Source organism: Monodelphis domestica, chromosome 2 (assembly GCF_027887165.1).
Source record: "Monodelphis domestica isolate mMonDom1 chromosome 2, mMonDom1.pri, whole genome shotgun sequence".
Taxonomy (NCBI): Eukaryota; Metazoa; Chordata; class Mammalia; order Didelphimorphia; family Didelphidae; genus Monodelphis; species Monodelphis domestica.
Window position 1 is genome coordinate 299,176,884 of NC_077228.1, and position 24,903 is coordinate 299,201,786.

At 36.6% G+C, this 24,903-nt stretch overlaps 1 protein-coding gene across 2 annotated transcripts in view; it reads right to left on the reverse strand.

Annotated features, from left to right (window-relative positions):
* Positions 1–24,903, reverse strand: part of PKHD1 (PKHD1 ciliary IPT domain containing fibrocystin/polyductin) — a 770,507-nt gene that overhangs the window by 342,419 nt on the left and 403,185 nt on the right. For both annotated transcript variants that reach the window (XM_007484081.2, XM_016431130.2), the window contains exon 49: positions 2,964–3,141. In XM_007484081.2, coding sequence (XP_007484143.2) covers positions 2,964–3,141 — 178 coding nt within the window. The remainder of the gene's footprint in view (positions 1–2,963; positions 3,142–24,903) is intronic.

Genomic DNA, 24,903 nt, shown 5'->3' on the forward strand with positions numbered 1-24,903 from the left:
AAACTATAGTAAAGGGTTATAGTAACCTTGTATTTAACAAAAGTATAGAACCAGGTTATTAGGATAAGAAATCGCTTTTTGGTAAAAATTGCTGGGACATTATCTATATACATATCTGTTTGCTGGATGATGCTTTCTATGGTGTGGGGAGGAAAAGGATATGGCTGAGATACTTGAAAATAAATTCTATTAATAAAATTTTTAAAAGGAAGGAAGGAAGGAAGGAAGAGAGGGAGGGAGGGAGGGAGGGAAGGAGGGAGGAAGACAGAAGAAAGGAAGACAGAAAGAAAGAAAGACAGAAAGAAAGACAGACAGACAGACAGACAGACAGACAGACAGACAGAAAGAAAGGAAGGAAGGAAGGAAGGAAGGAAGGAAGGAAGGAAGGAAGGAAGAAAGAAAGAAAGAAAGAAAGAAAGAAAGAAAGAAAGAAAGAAAGAAAGAAAGAAAGAAAGAAAGAAAGAAAGAAAGAAAGAAAGAAAGAAAAAGAAAGAGAGGAAGAGAGGAAGAAAGAAAGAGAGGAAGAAAAAAGAAAGAGAGAGAGACAGAGAGACAGAACAAAAGAGAGAGAGACAGAAAGAGAGACAGAAAGAGAGAAAGAAAGAAAGACAGAAAGAAAGAAAGACAGAAAGGAAGGAAGGAAGGAAGGAAGGAAGGAAGGAAGGAAGGAAGGAAGGAAGGAAGGAAGGAAGGAAGGAAGGAAGGAAGGAAGGAAGGAAGGAAGGAAGGAAGGAAGGAAGGAAGGAAAGAAAGAAAGAAAGAAAGAAAGAAAGAAAGAAAGAAAGAAAGAGAGGAAGAAAAAAGAAAGAGAGAGAGACAGAAAGAGAGACAGAACGAAAGAGAGAGACAGAAAGAGAGACAGAAAGAGAGACAGAAAGAGAGACAGAAAGAGAGAAAGAAAGAAAGAAAGAAAGAAAGAAAGAAAGAAAGAAAGAAAGAAAGAAAGAAAGAAAGAAAGAAAGAAAGAAAGAAAGAAAGAAAGAAAGAAAGAAAGAAAGAAAGAAAGGAAGGAAGGAAGGAAGGAAGGAAGGAAGGAAGGAAGGAAGGAAGGAAGGAAGGAAGGAAGGAACGAACGAACGAACGAACAAACGCACGAACGAACGAACGAAGGAGCGAACGAATGAAGGAACAAGGAAGAAACGAAGAAAGGAAGGAAGGAAGGAAGGAAGGAACGGACAAACGAACGAACGAAGGAACAAAGGAACAAAGGAAGGAAGGGACAAGCAAACAAAGAAAATATGGGCTTGGGAATCAGACAACTGATCTTGGACAACAAATACTAGCTCCATGAAGTCAGCTATTTGACTTTGGTGGGTCATGAGTCCTTCTCAGAACTAATTTTTTTATGGAAAATTACGTGGTTGGTGCCAAGAAGAGTAAGCTATTATCATATCACATCCTCAGCATTCTCATTTGTAACTAGCCATAGAAAGCATAGGTCTAGAGCTGAAAGAGGCATGAAAAGTTCAATGCCTTTATTTGAGCTCATTGGAGCTGAGACAATTGAAGATTTGCTAAGGTTGCTCAGCCAATTAGCAACTGAGCAGTTGGGATTAAGATCAGTTGTAAAGATTGACAGACCAAAGCTTTTCCAACCTATTATTTACTTTTTAAAAGATACAGGCAATCACAGTAATATTCCTCAGAAATGATACTTGCGAGGAGATATGAGAAGATTCATGAGATTTAATCAAAACCTCAAAAATTTGGAAAAGATGGAGAGAATCATGGTTATGAATCCCTTTGGAAACAAGCTCCTTCTTTGTTTTGTTTTTTTAAAAGGGAGTACTCAAATTGAAAAATGAATTAATAGAAGAGGTGAAGTTAGAAAACGAGTCTAACCTACACTGACTCAACTTTTGACAAAAAGCCCCTCACAGTAGTGGATCTCTCAGCATATTTGCATTTTAATAGTTTGCCACAAGGTGGCAGGGCTTTAACATAGAAATAAACCAATTGGATATTTATCTGGCTGCAAATATTTTCGTTTGGGAATAATGTGGTTTACTAATCTGGAAAAACCAAAATATGATTTTTTTTTTTCAGAAAAGTTTTATATTTTTCTCCTTGGTATATTAGAGTTGCTGAATATTCTTCAGATATATGAAATTTGATGAGATGAGATTTAAAGTGATTGTAAATTTTTCTCTATCTACAATATAGCCACATTTCAATGTAAAATTAATTCTAAGAGGGTTATAAGAATGATCATGAAGTATTTTTTGATCTCAAAATACCCAAAGGCATTAAAGTTTTGGGGAAAGGACTTACTTGCATAAGAATATTTATAGCAGACTTTTTGTGGTGGCAAAGAACTGGAAAATAAAGGGATGACCATCATTTAGGGAATGGCTGAACAAGTTATGGCATATGATTGTAATGGAAAACTACTGTGTCATAAGAAAAGACAAACAAGATGATAAAAAATCTGGAAAGACTTGTAAGAAGTGATGCAAAGTAAAGTGAATATAATCCAGAAAATTATAATACACAGTAACAATAGTGTATGATGATCAACTGTGAGTGACTTAACTAGTATCAGCAAGACAAGGATGTAGGAAAACCCCAAAGGGACTCAGGGCAAAAAAGGCTATCCAACGCCATAGAAAGAACTGATGGAGTCTGAATACATACTGAAGCATGCCATTACTTAATTTATATCTTCTATGAATTTTCTTTAGTATAAGCAATGTGTATCTTGCTTCACAACATGATGAACATGGAAATATGTATTGTACGATAACACATATACAGCCTATATCATATCACCTGGCTTCTTGGGAGAGGAGATGGAGAGGAGGAGGGAGAGAATATGAATTGCAAAATGTCAGAAAACATGTATTAAAAATTGTATTGTCATGGAATCTGAGAGAAAATAAAAACAATTTTAAAAGAATGATTAGAAGGAGAGAATAAGGTTCCTAGAGAGATGGCAAGAACTAATCAATAACTTCCAGGGTTACCTGAAGGCTGCTTTTGATCCATGAAGCCTCAAATCTCAGCAAGTAGGTATCTTGATCTAAAAGCAGAGCCATCCAACCATATAGGTTTGACAATGTGTCATTCACAAAGTTGATAGTCATCGTTTGATTTTTACTGTCAGTCACTGTTAAATCATAGGCAACATCTGGGGCTTCAGCTCTACAGAGACAATCAGAGAAAAGAATAAGCATGTACTTACCATTATGTACCAGTTATTGGATGAATATTATCTCAGTTGATTATCACAGCTTTGAGAGGTAGGTACCATAATGATCCCCATTTTACAGTTGGTAAAATGAAGGCAGACAAAGGTTAAAGGATTTTCCCAGGGTTGTACAGATAGCAAGTTTCTGGGGACAAATTTGAATTCAGGTTTTCCTAACTCCAAGCCTAACACTCTATCCACTATGCTTCCTAGTTACCTCTGTAGTACAAGTGAAGAAAACACAAAAAGGTTTAAGGTTTATTCACCAATTCAGAATCAGGTGTTCTTGACTTCCCTCTTCAGTTCTGATCCCCCCTTCTCTCTGTATTTCTTTAAATTCACTCATTAAAGGTAACAGCATCTAGGAGAGAGAGAACAAGGAACTCTCCAGGGAGTTTAGAGTTCAATTGTCACTACTAACATATGACAACTTTGTGACCCTGGGCAAATCAGTATACGTTTCTCAGTCTCAGTTTTCTCATCTCTAGTACCCACCTCCCAGAGTTGTAAGGGTCAAATGAGATCACATATGTACAATACTTTGCAACTTTGTAAAATACTTAAGACTCTGTAAAGTGAGGAAGATTGTCTCTGATACATAGTGGCTGTTTGTCCCTGAGCAAATCATTTGACTCTCAGGGTTCTAGGTACCTGCCTAAAACACTAAATTTCAAGAAAGTTGCAACACAGAAGTAGAGAATTTTCTAATCCAGTAGTTCCTCATACCAATGAAATCATAGCCTCAGTTCCCATTCGTTCCTTAACTAGGTTCTTAATTAATGCTGCTGATAATATTTCTATAAAGTAGGCTAGGGTAGACACCTGTGAGCTACAAAGAGCCCTGAATAAAGTGTCTTCTGATAGTCATTCCTGTTTCTAACACAACCCTGATGTGCTACAGTTGGTAATACCCTCAGAGTTCTATGGCTACTAATAAAAGCTATCTTAATGAGGTCATATGGGTCAGAACCTTTTACTTTTAATTAAGCAAATGCCCAAAGCCACAATCCTGTAGTTGGATCATCTTATCAGCTCCAGGTGACACATAAGCACTGGTAATAGTGTCTTCCTATTAACCAATGACTAAAACCCAGGTTCTGGTAAGCCCTGGCTTTCTGCAGTAAGCCTGTGATTCTCCAGATGAGACAATTTCCTGCCTTGGGAAGAGTGAAACATGAGAGTTAAGTTACATTTTTTATGAGTTCACCAAATAGAAGAGGACCTACATTCCTAATCACATGACTTCTAGAAATTCTTAAAAATCACTAATATGGTAGCAATAGGTATAATTTCCATATTATATATAATTTGCTTAGTGTAAATTCCATCAGAGGGCTTAGGTTTTAATTCTGACTCTGTGACTTCACTATCTGTATGACCTTAGATGAGTCACAGTAGGCAGGAAAAGAAGAAAATAAACATTTATTAAGCAGCTACTATGTGCCACATATGCAGCTAGGTGACAACCTGGAGTCAGAAAGAGTCAGTTTCCTTAGTTCAAATCTGACATGAGACATGTAGTAACTGTATGACCCTGGACAAGTCATTTAACTCTGTTTGCCTGAGTTCTTAATTTGTAAAATGTGGTAGAATGGGAAAATGGCAAAGTACTACAGTATCTCTGTCAAGAAAAACCCAAATAGGGTCACATAGATATAGACATTACTGAAAAGGATTTATCAACCACAAATTATCATTGTTGTTATTATGATTATTATCTCAGGTCCTTGTGCAATACTTTCTGCTCCTCTGTTTTTTTATTTCTTTATCTGTAAAGTATTCATCTTTAAAGTATTTGGGAGATGGGGATTTATACTTAGTGGTCTTTAAACTCCCTTTAAATTCTACATCTATGATTATATAATCTGGTATCCTATAACCTCCAATGATAGAGAACTCACTATTTGAACAAGAGGCTGATTCTGCTTTTTAATGGCTCTAATTGAAAAAGCTTTCCTTTTCTGGAAGAGAAAAGAAGAGAAACCATGATTAAGGCTGTGTTTGAACAACTGATTAAGGGAAAAGGACAAGATCTAGTTAGGGGCAAGGACAATGGACAAACAGAGAATGTACCTAAGGCAACTGAAGGTGACAATGAAAACAAGGCTGCTAGTGAACCTGAGAAACTCTGTCCATTGAAGGAAGTCACTAAGCTAACAAGTAATGCTGCTGTGATACACTCAAAAGCTCATAGACAATTCAGTCCCCAGGAACTTGAATCCATAAAGCGCCGTTTCCCAAACTTTGTGGACAATCCCTTCAAATCACAGGAGGAGCTTAAATGATCATTCAGGATCTTTGATCCTGATTTCGAGGATGTGAGTTCCTATTGTCAGAACTGTTCAGCCCTCATGAACAGAGGCAATTTTTGGAGAAAACTAGATCTGACAGCAATTTGACCAGCTGGCCAACTGTAGAACAAAGAGGGGATATAGACCTTGCCAATCCAACTATCATGTCCTACCTTAGAAGGTGTAGGGAGGATTTGCTGCAGGTCATTAAATCATACTGTTCCAAGCAAAATGCATGGGCTAAGTTTGACAAGTTCCTGCAGGATAATGGTGAACATCCTGCCAAATACATAGACTATCTGTCAGAGATGGCAGAGTCAATCTTAGGTCTAGAAGCTGATACTGAAGAGACAGAGAGCCATGTCTAGAGACAATTTCTAAGGGGATGCACACCTAATTTGAGATCCTTTTTCAAAAACTATTTCCCTAAGTATGACTCAGTTTCCCAGATCGAATTGAGAGACACAGCAAATTATTTGCTTGAAAATAATTCAGAACAAAGTAAGCAAGTCCAGGATCTTAAGGAAAAAATGGAAAGGACAGAGAATGATTTGAAACAAAAGGAAATTGAAGAAATTAAAAATCTGAACACGGTTAGGACTTACAAAACATCTAGTTCCCCAAAACACAGTTACAAGGGAAAACCGTGCAAAGAGAAACTAGGGGATGTTTATTTTGCCACAGGAAAGGTCACTTGATTGGAAACTGTTTTTTTTAAAGAAAAAAAAACATGAGAGTAATAACAAAGACAAAAAAAATGCACAATCTAGGTACAAGAAGTCCACTTGTTGTTTACATTGCAAGTTAAAGTCCTCACAGCAAGCTCCGGACTTGAATGAAATGCAATTGGCCACAAAAACTGGAGCTAAGCCTAAATATTCTGATATGGTTAGAAAAGAGTTATGAAGTCAGGCCCATAAGATATATAGTGGGATACTTGGAGATAGAAGACATAGTGAGAAAGAGGCTGCAGTTAAAAATAGTAGAAAAGAATTGGGAAATAGTGTACAATTGGTGCAAAAAAGGGATTCTGTGAATGATAACCATTGCAATAAAGCAAGAGAAATGCTGAGACAGATTAAGGAAAATGAGGCAGAAATTAAGGAAATAACATCTCAAATAGTAAATGAGATGAAAGACTTTGTATTGAATTGTACAGTAACTAAACAATACTAAAAGTCTGTAAAGGAAATCAAATCATTCCTAGAGAACTTTTTCCAGTGTAGAGTGGGTAATGGGATTGAATTATGCAAAAGAAAAAGAGTCACAAGAACTCAAGAAAAAGTTTGTGACTGATACAGAGGCACATAATTTCAATTCCCTAAAGGTTACTGTTGCTAAAGAGGACAATGCTTTAAAAACATTCACAGATGAAGTCCCACCAACTTAGTCAATTCTGTAAATAGCTTTATGGCACAGGTACCCTTAGAAAAGACATCTAGTTTGAATCCAGAAGCCGATACCTTCCATCCAGTACTGAGTGATATAGTTGAGGAAAAACTAAGTGAAAATGGAGCTGACATTACTTTTGAACACAATAATCATATTCAAAGTATTGGAGGTGACATTTCAGTTAAAATTGAAAAGCAGGATGAAATGGAATTCTTACCAACTGGAAAAACTACCATGGATTCAAAAGACATGCTTGAATCCCACATTCTACGGGGCACAGGGGAATCTATTCAAAGCAACTACTGTGATTTAGATTCATGTTCCTTAGGGATTGATTCAAATCAAAAAGAATTAACTGAGTTACATATGTACCTGGCAGAGAGTAGCAAAGACATGGACACTAAGTCAGTAGGTATGAACACCTTAGCTACAAAGCCAGAAACAGGTATACTTGTAATGGGGGACAGCATGGAAGCACACATCCTAATAATGGTACAGGGAGAAATGTAGAAGTAAAAAACTTATTCCCAGAACAAAATACTTAAATAGAGGGAAAGATTCCTATTTCTACACTATGAAATGAGAATGAAGATAAACATAAACCTCAGACTAATGGTAGAGTAGGATCTATGATTACTAATATCATACCTGATCCACAAGAAGAAGCTAACCCCATACCATCAAGTTTACCAATTCAAAATGAAATTCTAGAGTTTAGTAATGACCAACTACCTGAGACTGATTTGAGAAACACAGAAGCTGGTGACATAGCTTTAGATCAAAATGCAAAGCCAGAGTTACCAACTTCTGACAAAACTTTACATGGCATTGAGCAGAATCCAAAGAACATTGTGATTGGATTCAGTGATACAGATTCAGATACTGAATCTGACAGAATACCAGAAGGTAAGATAATAATGGAATGAATATGATTTAGAACAAATACCTTATCAGTTTTATAAGTGTAAACCTTAAAATTTCTCAGACTTATGAATGTTGGAAATTTCCCCATTGGGGAATCTTCTACTTTAAAAAATTCCCTAGCAGATAGTGAGAATTCTACTTGAATGTGAAAACTCCTTGCCTTGGGAATATCCCTACTCCACCCTACTTAAGACTGCTTTAGGACAGACAATTCCTTGCTGAACAATGAAAGTGCTTTGACCCATGCTTATGGAAAGGACAGGAAGTTCTTTGAGTCATGCCTGTTTTTAAAATTGATACAATGGGATGCTAGGTACCCATATAGGTGGGGCAACTTGTAAACTACTTAAACCTAAAAGGGTGATAACTTATTCAGAGGTTTTTTCTTAATGAAATTTGTCGACACAGCAGCATTTTTTTCTGACTTACTAAAGAGATTAAAACTACTCAGCTGTGAATTCAAAATGGGCGGTCCTTTAGAAACATCTACAGTGATTGGTAGATGTAAGGACTTAGGGGAAGTGACAGAGGAAATTTTTGTCCTTAAAAATAAGAGCTTGGATCTCATTCAGGGATCTCGATTTCTGACTCTCATTCTGAAGGAGAGTTCCTTGAGGAGTTCCTCTAAGGGGCTCTGTCCCTCTGGGGTAGGAGCTCTGGAGGCTGTTGTTATTTTGGGGGGTAAGAGAATATTTAAGATAGCAAAGGATTAAAAATAGATAGAATTATTATACAGGTAAGTATCATTTAAAAATGCAAGTTGCATTTTTTTGTCTAATAAAAGGGGGGATTATGGAAGAGAAATGAAGAGAGGGAGACTTACAAGCCAGGTCAAGCAAAGAAACAAGGCTGGGGACCTGTCTGTCAATCAAGGAGAAGATTCCAAAGGGAATGTTCCCAGGAGGGGGAGGCAGTTGAGCTGACCAGGGGGAGAGGACTTGGATTCTCTCTCTCTCTGGGAGTTGAAGCTGGCCAGGGGGAAAACCTGTTTGCTCTCTCTCTCTGGGGGTTTACTGACCAGGAGAAACAGAGAAACCTCTGCTCTCTCTCTCTAATGGGTAGGGGGACTGACCAAGATAGGAGGCAAGCCTAGCTGAAGGGGGAAGAAGCTGAGAACTAATATTATTAACTTCTGTCCCAGGCTGAAGGACCCTTGAGGGGGGCTTCTGAAATTAGACTGAGAGACCTTGGTGGCTTTGTGGAGAAGAAAAGAAGAATAACAGTTGTCTTGCATCTCTCTGACTGTCCCTGTGTCACAGTTGTGACTGAACTGACTTCCCAAACCCTCAAATTCTCCCTATAGATTAGGGAAACCCTCATCCCTCTTACCTCAGTTTCCCATCCTGTTGTTTCCCAATAAACCCCTTACCTGAGAAAGAAAACAAGAGTATTTTGTAGTCCACTCAGGAGGGAGGGAGGAAGCCAAAAGGCTTCAAGAAGTGGGTTGTTAAGGGAGGGAGTGAGGGAGGAAGAGGGTAGGAAATAGGTTGATCTTTTATCCATCCAATAGGAATAAATAGGTAAACCCCAGAGCATTCCCCTGTGGCAGTATCTCTCTTTATCTCTCTATCTCTGAAGAAAAGAAGTACCTCTATCTGCATATTAGCAGCTCTCTCCAATAAATCAGAATACTCAGTTACCACAACAGGAAATAGTCACACAGATTACCATTTTTATTACACTTTGTAGTGAACTGAAATCTGCTTTCCTATAACTTCCACCCATTGGTTTCAATTCTAACAATGGAACCAAGTAAGCAATTGTACTCTCTTTAATATTCCAGGCCTTTGATCATTTTTTAAATTGATGTTGTCTTCTACAACCTAAAACGTTCCCTTTTTGAGCTCCCAACCACCATTAAGATTTATATTTTTACTCTCCTCTCTGCATTTCTGAGTATATTCCAAATTCTGCATGTCCTTTCTGAGATGGAAAGTCTGGAATTGAATGTAATATTCCAGACAAGGTCTGTCCAGAATGCTCTCTCTACTCATACTATACTTTTTTTTTAAAACTAGGCTTAAGATGTCATTAGCTTTGGAGGCTGCCAAATCACACTAATGACTCATCAAATTTGAAAATCAATAAAGATCCTTGGTCCTTTTCATATGAACAGTTTAGTCAATCATCCTTCATCCTATACTAGTATTACTGATTTTTTTTTAAAACTCCCATTAGACTTACTTGTTATCTTTGTTATTTTATTAGACTTAGAACTTCATTTAAATTTGCAGAGACCTTTGTACATCTCAATTTTTAAATCTCTTCTCCATTCTTTTGTTTAAAGTAGAAGTCTTTGTAGATTAATTCATATTTATTTTGACTAAAAGATGTTTGTGTCCTAGTAAGGGACCTTATAATATTTGCCCAGGAGAAAAATGTAGGATTGGCAAGGAATTAAGGACATAGTGCCACTGAAAATTTTTCAGGAAAAAATATTGACAAATTGTATAATATCTATATGCTGTGCTATGCTTGGGCTAGTTCAAAATGACTTATGAAAGCTCATTGTTAAGTTTTCACTGTAAATGACTGTAACTCACAAATAGACAAGTGCAAAAAAATAGGGCTTGGTTTACTGTTTTGTTGATTCACAGACTTAGCAAAGTGATAGAGAAAATGTTAATGATATTAATTTTTAAATATGTCATATGTGTCGCTTTGGGGGTGGGGAAGCAGATCTGTTTGTCAAATATTTGCCAATAAATTCCAGTCCCTATCTTTCCTAAATACATACTACATCGGGAAAAATCCAAAGCTCAATGTTCAGACATACTGATTCTTGTCTAATTTATGTTCTAGACATATAGCTTGGAAAGAAGACTAACCTGGATTCCACTTAAGTCCTAGTGTAATACCTCATTACAGTGTGTGCAGGTTTCTCTGTATTCTCAAAGGTGATTTCAGGAAATCTCAGTCTCTGAATCTTCCTTCCAAACTAAAAAGTCTTAAGAATGGACTTGGTGGCAGATGGTATGACTACTGCCCAAGAGCTTACCTAGCTAAATTCTGAGAGGCCCATCATCAGGTTAGCCACAATGCAAGTATTATTGTTTGTACTTCATTTTCAAAGAGAACCAATGACATGATTGATGTCTTGAATTGCTCATGATTTGGATTTAAATGAGGCAGAATTGTACAAAGTCATCATACTTGCTCTCTCCAGTGGCAATTCAGGACAACTGGCTATAGCCTAGGATGAACTGGGTGACTCTGGTATCTTTGAGGTCTAAGTCTCAGCTGCCTTTATGATCATTGGAATAAATTGTTCTCATTTGCCCATTTTGCTGGAAGAAGTCTTTAAGTGTTTGGGATAGATACTCCCTTAAGTCACTGATGGGTTTTAGACCTGTAAGTTATCCTTAACCTGCTTCAGGCTGTCCACTGAAATGATATAACTGGGTTGTGGCCACTGACCATGTTACAGCTTCTTGGCGCCACAAGTGTCAGTTGGGGAGGAGGTACCCTTTAAAGGTGAATGAGTAGCCCTAAAAAGGGCTCAGCTAGCCATCACCCCAGAGGTGATAGTCTCCACCATATGCCCTTGTTCACCCCATGCAAATATGGCACTATAGAAAGAGTAATAGATTGAACCAAAAACAACAACAACAACAACAACAACAACAAACCCCACCCCCCCAAAAAAAAACAACCTAGGTTTCCATTCTTGGCCTTGGCTTTTACTACCCATGTGACCTTTGAGTTGTTATCCTATAATCCTTAGTCTCAGATTGCTTATCTGTAAAATGATAATATTTAGATTTAAATATATAATCTTCTGATGTGTGTTGGGGATACGGCAATTCTTGAAGATAATTTTGTTAGGTTTGACTTCCATCTGCTTCAGTATTATCCATATGCATGAAATTACAAATTTAATGAATTGCAAAAATAATTAAGCATAGATATTTTAGCTTGAATCTTTGGTCAAGATCCCTGCTTTGCAAAGAATCTTTCATTCACCAACACTCAAAGTATTTTTCACAGTGGGTAATTTTGCTCCTGGTAATTTCATATTTGATATGAATCTCTTGCAAGGTTTTAAGTGTTCTTATGTTCTAACCCCTAATGTGATAAAAGAGATGGAAAAAAAGATAGAGACACTTGAGAATAAAAGAAAGAATATTCAGATTTCATATCTAACCTTTACTGTACATTTTGAGAGGGTTTTTTTTCCCTCTTGGGGAGGGGTATTAAGGGAGAAAAAAAACTTTTGACTCATATCCTCCTGCTTTTTGCCTTTTGTTAATTTTGACATCCCTATTTTGGTGAAGATCCAAATGGTAAGAAATTTTGGACAACCATAGAATCTTAAATTTTAAAACAACAATGAAATAATAACTCTTATTTACGTGTCACAGAAAGTTTTCCTAGATACTTTACTCCATGAAACCTGTGACATAGGCAGGGTTGGGATTATTAATATTTTACAGTTGCAAGAAATGAAAGCCAGAGAAAGAAGGAAAATTAACCAGGGTTACAAAGATAGTATGCATCAGGATTCAAATCCATCTCTCTCTTGATTTGAAAATCTACACCATAATCTTGCCTTATTCTAGTTCTATCATCTGGGGTATATAGCATTTCAGCACCCACTAGAAGGATTGCCTGCTCCCTTCCTTCCTTATGAAAAGGTCTAGGAAACAAATGCAACTTATTTGATCAGTGAAAGACTAAATAATTAATATCAAGACAATAGAAGTAGCGCATAAATCTTCAACTTGAGGTCAGGAAACCTGGGTAAAACTTTTGCCTAATATATTTGTTCATTGTGATCATCCATCAAACATAACCCCTCAGAGCCTCAATCTTCTCTATACAATGGGGATAATAGTATTTGCATTACTTTCTTGACATGGTTGCCCGTAAGGAAGTACTTTGTAAACCTTCAAGAACTATAAATGTGAGCTATACAACATTACATATGTTGTGAATCAAATACGTGAAGTTATTTTATATTCTCTCTTTATGACATATGACTTATGACAAGGAATAAAACAAAATGAAAGACTTAAATTGATCATATGGAGAAAAAAACTAATAGATCCCACAAAACTTAAGGCAAAATTGATTTTGCCAAAGTTTTTCTTTGATTGCTTCCAACTTCCAACTTCTCTTACTGGGCATTCAGTGCTTCTGTGCCATTTCCTTGGCTGCCCAATGGTCCTCATTGCGAAACATCAATCAAGTTTGCCTTCTTTGTCCATCCTCTCATTCATCAAAATTATTCTTCACTTTTCTCTTCAATTCTTACTCAATAACTTTCCCCAATAAATATGGCTATTTACACTATTTTCTGGCCTCTAAAATCAGAGTGATAAACAAATTCATGCTAAAATGAAATGACTTATAGGTTAATATAGCATATATCCCAAGGGCATTCACATTTTTATATAGTAAGTCTGGATGGCCAATGCCTTAACCCCAAAGAACCCATTTTTAATGGTGAAATTTTAAATACTTTTACAGGTAAGAGGGGGAAATGTTTTTTTTTTTTTTTAAAGAGCCTTCCTGGTCCATCAAATTATGCCTTTTAGGAAATTACTTATTCTGTCTACAAGGAAGGTAGGCTTAACTTCCAAAAATAAAGTTTGAGAAATTGCAATATTTTAACAATGTAGGTGATGGAGTCTTCTTTTCATAATATTTTTAGAATATATCCCAAAGTACAAAGGATCTGTAATTTCATCAGTGTAGGAACTACCCACTCTAACATAGCTCATAATTTCTTGATTATTTATTAGATAATTCCTATGCAATTGTCTAAGGCACTCAGAAGTTAAGTGAATTGCCTAAGAATACAGCCAATATATGTCCGAGACCAATTGAAACTTAAGATCCTGACTCTGAGGACTACTCTTTATAGTTATACTATTTCATTATGCTTCTCACACAAAATATGTTAACTAGCATTTACATAGTCATTTAACATTTGCAAAGTACTTTACAAGGTTTGTTTGTTTTTTTCATTTTATTCTCACAACTACTCTGGGAGATATTATAATTATAAATATCCCCATTTTACAGATGAGGAAAATTAAACAGAGCAAAGTTAAATGACTTGTCCAAGGTCACACAACTGAGTATTCAGGACTGGATTTGAACTCAGGCCTTCCTGATGTCAAGTCCAACCCTCTAACCATTATACCAACAAGCCACAATTTGTACTAATACATAAGTACAACTTTGCCAAAAAGACCATTTTAACGGTAATATCCAACTCAAAACATTTCAGTTCTATCCAACAATCCCTGATTATATGTATTTACTACAGGATGGGCACTGGAAATAAAAAGACAAAAATCAGACACTTAGGCCCTTTGGTCATTTATATTCTACTAGGACAATAGAATGAGTACACAAAAAGTAGATTAAGTGTTAGAAGTCGAATTTGGAATCTGTCTTCCTGTCTCTAAGCCCAGCATTCAATCTACTGTCTATTGGTCTATATTGCCTATATAAATATGCCAGGCTACCTATTGCCTTTATGATATTACTTCATTTTCTTAATAAATCTATGATCTGCTCAGTTGTGAGTATAACCCATCAATGCATGACACAGTCTCACCATGTATGATTCTAATGCATATCTTTCTGAACATCTTCAAAAAAAAAATCCACCCAATGTGTTAGAGGGTTTCATCAGTCTCTTTTAATGTAAAAGTACAATATTCAGGCTAGCTGACTGTTAACTCACATTCTTCCTACACAAGTAACTTTTGTTCCTTTCGACTCTCATCTTTCTCTATCTGTGCAGTATGATTTGTTCTATACCATACTGGAACCAACTCAAACCAGCAATTGATTTGTGAATCAGTTGATAAATTTTCAGTTAAAAGCATTTACATCTTGGGAATTGACAAAGATAACATGACCATTGGGGAAAAAATAGTTCTTATCTGCCCATTCTATCAGGGGAATTCTTCATATGCTTGGGGGTAGACATCTCCCTAAGTCACTGATGGGCTTGAGGTCTCTCAATCACCCTCAACCTAGTTTAGCCTGCCAAGACATTTTACTGGTGTGGCTATTGCACGTTCTACAGCTCTTGGAGTCACAAGTACCTGTTGGGTGAAAAGTGGATTCCAAAGGTGGATGAGCAGCCCCCAAAAGAATTTGGCAAGCTCTCACCCTAGGGGGGCTGGTCTGCCCTGAATATCCTATATGGCAGATGAGTTTGTGGCATGGTTTTTCTTTATAAGTGAATATAGAATTCAAGGGAAAGTGTTCTCGAATTTAGAGTATTTGCAGCAGAAGAGTGGACATATGACTCCTGGAAGTCCTGTGATGGAATCCTTAGTCCTCAATGTTCTCCTTAACTATGTTGTAGCTTTTCCTCCCCGGGGGAAACAAGCACACCTAGTCCACTGCTCAGTCCTGAAATAGTAATCTGGCTAGATAGTTACCAATTAGGAGGGGGAAATCTCAAAGCCAAGGTTTTGCTAAGAGTTCAAGGCAGATGAAGAGAGGATGGGGAAGAGAAGAAGGAGGGAAAAGTCAGAAAATAACATTAAAATATCAAAAACTCTTACCAGTGTAGAGACTTCAGTATATTGATTATGAAGTATGTTCCCTCTCTTTTGAGAGAAAGGTGGTGAATTATAGTTATAGAATGAGGCGTGCATTTTCAGACAATGTCAATATATTGATTTGTTTTATCTGAGTCTATATATTTCTTATAAGGGAAAGACATGAAGGAACAGTGACTTTAAAAAATATCAATAAAATGCTAGGTGATTCAGTTGATAAAGTCCCAGGCCTGGAGTCAATACAATTTGAGTTCAAATGTACATTAGATACTTATATTAGCTATGTGATCCGAGAAAATCATTTAACTACTTTTTGCTTCAGATTCCTCATCTGCAAAATGGGCATAATAATAGCACATACTTCCCAGAGTTGGTGTGAGGAGAAAAAATTAAGATAATTATTGTAAAGTGCTTAGTATAGTGTCTGGCACATAGAAGTTCTATCTAAATGGTTGCTATCATCATAAAATAAAGGTATATCTTTAAAAAGTGGTGATAGTACATCTAAAATAATGTTGGTTCCTGATGGGTTGGAGGGGGGGGGAAGTGCTTTATAGGTGAAATACATATGAATGACAGTTTCCATATACCAATATTTCCACATGCCTTGTAGATAATGTGCAATGTAAAAAGCCTTCTCTCAACTATCTTTGATTCAGTGAAAGAAAGCCTAGAATGGTTGGGTTAACCCTTTGCTAAAAGAAACCAAGACCAGAGGACCAAAGGGGATTAGAAGAGGAAAACGAGATGAGGGAAAGAGTGAAGAATTAGGAGCATGAACTAAGAATTATACTTCTTAAACTCTTGCTCCTTCTCCTTGATTCTTCAAAAGACTGTTGGAAAGCTTATAGTAATATTTCTGATTCTTTACTTCTCTTTGCCTTCCCGCCTCGCGGCTTATCAGATACAATGCAGAAGAGGCAAAGATCAGGTTCTGTAGGTATGTTCCAAGGCATAGACATGCAGTCATATGCCAAAAAAAGCCATTTTCTTTACTTGTCCTAGCCTTAACCATCACAAAAGAAGGAGACATTCTCTCCAAACCAAAATGGGCACAGGGCCGGGAAAAGGGAACTAATTGTTTTTACTAAAATAAATTAGATCATGTTGATGAGCCAAAAAATCTTAACTGAAGCAGTGGATCAGAAACTGAGTCCCCTAGGCCTCTCCTTTCTATCTTCTCACAGAAAAATCCTGCATTATGCAGCAGAGTTGATTGATGATTTGTTATCCCTGGTAAAAAGGAGAAAAAATATATAAATGGTGAAGAGAAGGTGGGGATGGGTAGCAGTTCTAAATCTACTTGATAGTAACACTTTTTATTTTTTAATCTTTACCATATATCTTAGAATCAATGCTATTTATTTATTCCAAACCAGAAGAGTGGTAAAGGCTAGGCAATGTGAGTTAAATAACTTGCCCAGGGTCACACAGCTAGGAAGTACATGAGGCTATATTTGAACCCAAGACTCCCTTTTCTAGGTTTTCAATCCACTGAGTCATCTAGCTGCCCCCTACAATGGCAAAATAATGAAATTTAACAGCCAGAAAACATTTTAACTTATTGGCCAAATCCCTCACTTTTTGAGGCACTTGAAATTAAGTGACTTACTTAAGGCCACAGAGGGCCAAGCTCAGATCCAACTCCTGATTTCTATCCAGTGGTCTTTTGGTGGAAATGACATTGTCTCTTCTATTAGAAGAGAAGCTCCCTAACATAAGCTGTACTTTTATGTCCATATCCCTAGCACTTGTCATGGAATTTGGAACAACATAAGTCCTTATAAATACCTGTTGACTTGATTTGACTTGGCTAATCCAGAGTCATTAACAAAGCTTCTCCTCTTCCTTCCAAAGTCTATGGTGGGCTGCAGATTCTAGGTAGTACATCCTGTAAAGACTGATTAGATCATACAACAAACAGTGTTACCCATAAGCATTACATGATAATTTTCTTTCCTCTCCAAAGCTTAAACAAGATGAGGCTTTCCAGGAAATTTTTACTGCACCATTTTTTTTTAAAGAGCACTAAGAAGAATATCAAAAAAGCTCTGGATAAGCCCTGGAAATAAGAAATATATAGTACAATTTTAAAAGAAATTTTAAAAAATCTACCTCCCACTCTACCCAGAGTATTTCAGTGACCATCAACCCAGGGGGAAAAATGAAACTTGAATCAGCTTACATTCTTCTAGGCCAAACTGTAGCAGAACTAGCAGCGGGCAATTTCTGTAAAGTGCCAAAGGAACATCAAAAGTGGAACCGCACCACGAAGAGAATTTCCCAACCATAATTAGTACAATTTTCGTTTGCCCTAAATAGCCACCAATTTCACCGTGCCCTAAATAGCCACCAATCTACCTCTCTTTACTGTTAATGAAGCAAAGGAGCACAAAAGTATTTCTAATTTGGAGGAGCCAAGGGAGTCTGCATGGGCCATTAGCAGCAGAAAGCTTCATTACTGGGAGAAGACGTCTCTCCCTGAACTTCTCCTGGCTTTATGTGCGAAAAATCAGGAGGCAACCAGTCCATTTGCAAAATTAACTCTTTGCTTTGCATTCACAGCAGCTTTTGTAGACTAAGGGGAAGGGGGGAAGGGATAACAGATCTTCCATGCTGCTTTTTTTTTCTCTTTTCTGTTCTTTAGCAGGGAGGGTAGGGTGGGAGTAGCATTCTAATCAAGAGGGTTTCAACTGGGGGACAATTTGCCTTAGAAATATGGAGGGATTGCTAGCTAGAACCTTCCTGTTTAAGCACCAATTTGCCATACCAGTTGTGCAAACGGTTATGTAATTTAGCGCAAGTGTACTGTGCAGAACTGTTGCATGTCTACTGCCCACAAAGGATTTGCTAAACCAATCAACAATACCAACTAGAACAAATATTAACTCCCTGGTTCATGTTTACCATTAGCTTACTTATCCTGAGGGTCCATAACTCTGTATATCAAGACAAACACTACATTTAGCTCTAAATGCTTTCAATTTGGTACAATTGTGGAATAAGCCCATTATAATTATGCATCTCCTAAACCAGAGCCCATCGTAATAGCTAACCCTCAAATGGTGCTGCAAGTACCTACTGAATATTAGTGCTCCTCACTGTTCCTATTCTAATATGTTATTGAGCAAAAGGGACAAAATGGAAATTTTAAACACTGCACACTATTTTTAGTGGCATGGCTAAGTGCTGGCATGTTATTTCCATTGCCTTGGCTTCTTTCCACTAACTCTTTCTTGATGGGATCATAATCTCACCAGGTCTATTATCTAGGGACATTTTAGGTTGGACAATGATAAAGTAGACAGCCAACCTTGTTGAGTAGATTTAAAAAAAAGTGAATTTATTTTCCATTTTACACTGGGTCAAGAAGCCCTGGGAATATGAAAACAGCTACATCCTACAAACCTTTTATTGTTTCCCTTTCAACACTAAATTTAGGTTCTAAGTCTGAAAATTCACAAAATATGGCCACCATCCTAGTACAAAAGTTCTTAACCTGTGTCTGTGGATAGATTTCAGGGGGTAGATGAAATTCAGTGGGAAGATAACTATACCTTTATTTTCACTAACCTCTAGCTGAAATTTAGCATGTCCTTCAAATTATGATTGTAGGGAACAGATCATAGTAGTATCAGCAATACTGTAGGAGAAACCACAAATGTTTTCATGTGACATTTTAGTTACCACAGATATCTCAAAATATTTTGCACTTATTATTACTTCTAAATTACTATATTTATCTGACCCTCCTCTAGATCACTTCATTATCATCTTCCTGGCTACAGACTGTGTTTTCATAAAATTTTTACCTTTCATAGACTTTTGTATTTTATTTTATGTCCTTAAAACATCAGCCTTAAAAGGGGTCCATAGGTTTTACTGGGATGCCAAATGAATCCAAGATACCAAAAATGTTAAGAACACCATTCTTAACATGTCATACTAAAGGCTGGACAGGTCATAAGAGAGTTCTTACACTATTGTGGTTCCATTTTTCACACACTTAGCTAGTCTATGGCACTCAAACAAATGGTTTACTCCATTTTTCTGTTCATTTTAATGATCTCTACCAAAAGTCATAAGCTATTCAAAGGCTGGCCATAAATCAAGGCACCCAAAACATTTGGGTAGAAATGGCACCAGGTTTCACACCACCTATAATACTCTAAGTCTTTACACTCTTGTCATCTGTGATGGAAGGGGAATCTTTCCTCATTTCTTCTTGCTTAATGGAGATAGAATACAAATGTTCAACATTTTTTGCTATGATAATTCTTTCTCTTTCCTCAAAATATTTGCCCTCTTCCCTATTGCTTGGATGAACCTCAATTCATTGAAATTTCCCTTATGGCTTCTATTTTTTAAAACTGTTTATTTTATTGTTTTCTTCTAGAGTAAACCTATGTTTTCTGAAATTATGACTTTTCATAGTAGCAGCTACAATAGAAGGAATACCTCCCAGGGACTACATAGTATTCTTAAATTTATCAGTAAATTATATGACATCCTTTAAAAATGAAAGCCCTATACAGATAATTTATGATCAGCTTGTGGTCCATTATGATTCCTAGATTATTTTCTACTTTACTTTATTTCTGTAATTCTAACTGCAAAATGAAGATAATACCTCTTTGAACTTGCTTGTCTCACAGGGGTGTTGTGAGAACTGAAGAGATACCATTAGTGATGCTATGACTATTTATCCCTAGGAAGGAGAGTTAGGCGATTATTAAAGGAAAAGCTAGGCCAAAATTTCCATTTGAACTCTTCTCTACTTTTGAATTCACAGAAGCAGGGGGTGTCTCATACTTTGAACACTGACACATTAAGAGCTGCTACATAGGTAAAAACTGAACGCATTGCACTACAGGAGAGGATATTAGCCAAGATCTAAGAATCAAGGTGATAAACAGGAGCATTAACCTCCTCCTCTCTGGCAGAATTACGAATAAAGCAAACCAAAGTTGGCAAGAGTAAGCCAACCAAGGAAGGTTTTCAGGATGAAAATGACCTTGGTTTTTGTGTTTAGTATGAAATGTTGGCTTGATTTTCCATAATGTAAACTAAATTAGAAAATTTTAAATTATTTACATCATATTCTCTAAAATGAGAGAACTCATAATATTTTGAGGCAATATGATAAGAAGTATGGTTTAGTCAATAAAATACTGGACCTAAGTAAAAAAGATATGGTTTGAAACTTGTCTCAGATATGTATTAGCTGTGTGAGCCTGGGAAACCCTCTTAAACAGTCTCAAGTTAAGTTTCCTTAGCTGTGAAACAGATACAAAATAGACTATACTTCAAAGTGTAATTATGGGAATCAAATGAGATATATAGAAAATACTTTGTAGTGAAAGCATCTCTGACTACACCTGGTGCCTCTACTTCCTCTTCTCGCAATCTCTTCTAAGCTCTCTAGGATCTGGTTTGGAACCTAATCATTCATTTGAAATTGCTTTCTCTTAAGCTATTAAATACATCTTAAATTTCAAATAAAGTAGTCTTCTCTCAGGCCTCATCTATCTTCCACATTTGATTTCGTTGACTACCTTCTCTTTTTTGATACTCTTTCCTCTCTGGGTTTTCATAACATTTTTCTTCATTTCCCTCTTTGTCTCTCTGTCTCCCTCTATCTCTGTCTCTGTCTCTCTCTCTTTCAATCAGTCTCTCTCTCAATCTCTGTCTCTCTGTCTCTGTCTGTCTATCTGTCTCTCTCCACCACTACCTCTGCCTCCTTCCCCTATGAGGAATATTTGCAAGTGTCCTTTCCTGGACCTGCATATATGTCATACCCTTTAACTTTGGATGTACTCCAAGGTTCTACTACATTTTCTCTTTTTCTTTTTTTCTAGGTCACCAAGTGAGAGAATATTGGAAAAATAGATATTTTTTTCCTGCATTCTTTCACTTAATAACTTACTCAGATTGGTAGGTTCAAAGACCATCTCCATATAGATGCTTGTTAAGTCTATGCATTCAATCTGCCTCTATCCTGAATTCAGCTACCTATTTCAGATTTTGAAATGAGTGGCCAGTCAATACCTCAAACTTGATATGTCCAAAATATATTTCACTATTTTTTTCTCCCAAACTCATCCTTATGAATTTTGTATTAGTGTCAAAGTCACTCCCATACCTCCTAGTCACCGTTTGCAACTTCAGTGTCATCCTTGACATTCCTTTTTCTCATCACACATATCCAATCAACTGCCAAATACTGATGTTTCTAACTCCTCAATATATCTTAAATTGGAGACCTTCTCTCTACTCACATAATAACCACTTTATTCTAGGCCACCATAACCTCTCAGAATGGCTATTATAAGGGTCTATGAATTGTTGGGTTGTTTTTTTGTTTTTGTCTCTAATCTCTGCCTAATCTAATATATCTTTCACAATGACACCAAAGGGATTTGCCATAAATGAAAATCAGACTGTTTGTTATTCACCTACTCCCTAAACTCCAGTGGTTCCATATTAACTGTGATACTACACATGAATAGCTCCGTATGGCATTTAATGCCCTTTCGAACCTGTTTTCAACCTATCTTTTTAGCCTTGTTCTACATTACTCTCCTTCCTGTATTCTTTGGTACAACCAAATTGGTCTTCTCTTTGTTCCTCATGCCCAGTGAAATATCTCCCATAACTTTGTCTTTTCAGTGTTTATTTTCCATACTTCTCTTCTCACTTATACTTCATGAAATTTCCTACTTCCTTCAAGATTCAGCTCAAAAACCATATTCTATACAAAGTCTTTCCTGATTCTGCAGTGACTAGTGATCTCCCTCCCTAAGTTATATTATATGGATTTTACAGTTATAAATATATATGTACATATGTATCTACTTATTCTATAAAAATTTATGTATATAATATTGTTATCTCTCAAAAAGGAACATAAACTCATAGAGAATAGTTATTACTTTATATTTTATCTTTATCTCCCTCAAACACTGTGCCTGGAACAAAGAAGGTATTTAATAAATGCTTGTTAATGATCAATTGACTTAAATGGTTTCTAGAGTCCTTCTCGCCTGTAATTCCTATGATCACATACATTGAACTTCTGGCTTCCAGCAAGGGAGATTATACTACTCTGGCTACTGGGGATGAATGACACTTGTAGAAAAAACCTGGGAAAAGAAACAGACTTGAAATCTGCAGGACTCATAGGAGACATATGTCAGTGTCAGAGAAAGACATGAAGCTTTTGTAGAAAGAGCAAAAACAGCAGTCCTTGTGCCAGCAAAGCATTTTGTCCTCTCAGTGAAGCACAGAACATGTGATGCCTTTAAACAGGTAAGTGTCATCTCTTCACCTCAAATGCTAACCATTAGGAGCACCAGTTATTTACATCTCTTTCACAAGCTGGCTGTCAGGGTGAAGCCACAGAAAAGCAGTAAAATGGCAAGTGAAACAGAAGTATGCAGTAACCTGGGAAAAAAGCAACGAAGGGGAAACAGATCTTGGGTTGCCTATATTTTTCAAATGTCAAAACTATATTATGGAGAATGATATTTTTTCCTTAAAAAAACAACTTGAAATAAAACATTGATCAAGTGTAGCGGAACCAGAGCTATGATACAAAGGGTTTTAAAAAAAAAACCTTACCTTAAAGTTAAGAATTGTTAGAATTGTTAGAATTGATGATAAGTATAGGTTCCAAGACAGAAGAGCAGTAAAAGCTAGGTAATTAGGTTTAGGTGACTTGCCTCGGGTCACACAGCTTGGAAGTGTCTGAGGCTACAGAGGGTTTTCATAGCTGTCTGCAAGCCAACCAACTAACCAGTAATTATACAACATCTCTCAAGTGGAAGACTCCTTGCTAGATGTCGGAAATGTAAAGACATGATTTCTGACCTCAAATACAGTAATTCAAATATGGGCAAGATGAGAAATACAGCAAAAGATAAATAATGTCATGCTATTCAAAGTAAAATAGTGAATGGGTCATGAGACAGGACATATGACAAAAAAATAATATTTACTTGATTACCTCTACTCCATTGCAAGTAGTCCATGTTATTTAGAATTGGAAGAAATCTTATTTTTTAAATTTTGATTTTTAGGTATTTTGATTTTTTTAAATTTTCATTTAAAAGAATTTATTTTCTCTCCTTCCCAACCAAGACCAATTTAAAAGAAAAAGAAATTACATTTAGCTCAACTCCCAATTTTATACATGGGGACGTTTATATCCAAAGAAATGAAGTGTCTCACCTACTCCAAAAGACAACCTAATATAGTAGAAAATGCTGGGCTTATATCCAAAGAAAGACTCAATTTCAAATCCCATATTGAATACCTACTTGTACTTTTTTCTTTATATCTCATGGAGTCATTAGCTTTTATTTACCCAGTCATAATTTTTAAGGAGTTATTTTTCTAGTAGATTTTTGCACCTTTTTCTTTAGCCATTTGAACAATTCTGATTTTAAGCAGGTATTTTCTTCAGTATTTTTGTGCCTCTTTACCAAGCTATGAATTCTCTTCATAATGTTTTTAAATACCTCTTACTCGGTTTCCCAATTTCCCCCTCCTACTCTTACTGGATTTTTAAATACTTTTTTGTTCTTTTAGTTATCATCTCTTTCTTTAGCTCTTCCAGAAATGCTTTTTGTGTTTATGTCTAATCTGCATTTTTTTCCCTTTGGGGCTTTACTTGAAGTTGTTTTTTTTAATTATCTTCTTCTGAGTTTGTCTTGAACTGTCCTATCAACAGAGTAGCTTTTTATGATCAGTTTCATTTGTTATTGTTATTGAATGCTCATTTTCCCACCTATTTCTTGGCTTTAGGCTTCATGTTAGAATTAGACTCTGATTACCTCTAGGTGTGGGAAGGATGTCTACCCCATGCTTTTGTCTCTTATATACCTCTGCCTCTTTCACAGCTCAGTGAGGACCTATAAATTCTCAATGCTTTCAAAGTGATGTGATATGTGGAGCAGTCTGGCCATTATCTTACCCATATAGGTTTCCTACTCCCTCACAACCACAACCGTTGCTCTCTTCCACAGAATTATAACACAAAACTGGATAATGGGTAACAGAGCTATCAGATGGCACCAGTTCCTGCATCTAATGCTGGGATGGGTACTTTGGGATCTCTTTCTAACTAAGTGTGCAGTTTGCTTATCATCCCTGGCACAGGGCTATGATTGGTGCCACTGATGCCATAGTTCATAGTTGGTGTCACTTCCAGACACAATCCCAGTCACCTCTAACTTCTGTGTCTATAGATCTCTATTTCTGTCTTCCTAAACTGCCCTGGGCTAAAAAATCATGACTCATTGTGAGTTTTTGTTGGTTCTGAATTTGGTTCGATACTTAAAAAAAAATATTCTGGAAGGGGTGTCTTGGGAGAACTCTATAAAAATGTTGGCTTCAGTCCACCATTTTGGTGCCATCTCTCCAGATTTTCTTATCTGTACATTACAAAAGTTCCCCTAAGATACAGACAGGAAAGGACAGGGCATAATTCCTGAATTCTCACAGAATATGTAACGATATGAATCCTGAGCAGAGAGCAGAAGAAGGGAGAACTGAAGGGAGGGAGGGGATGTACTCATAA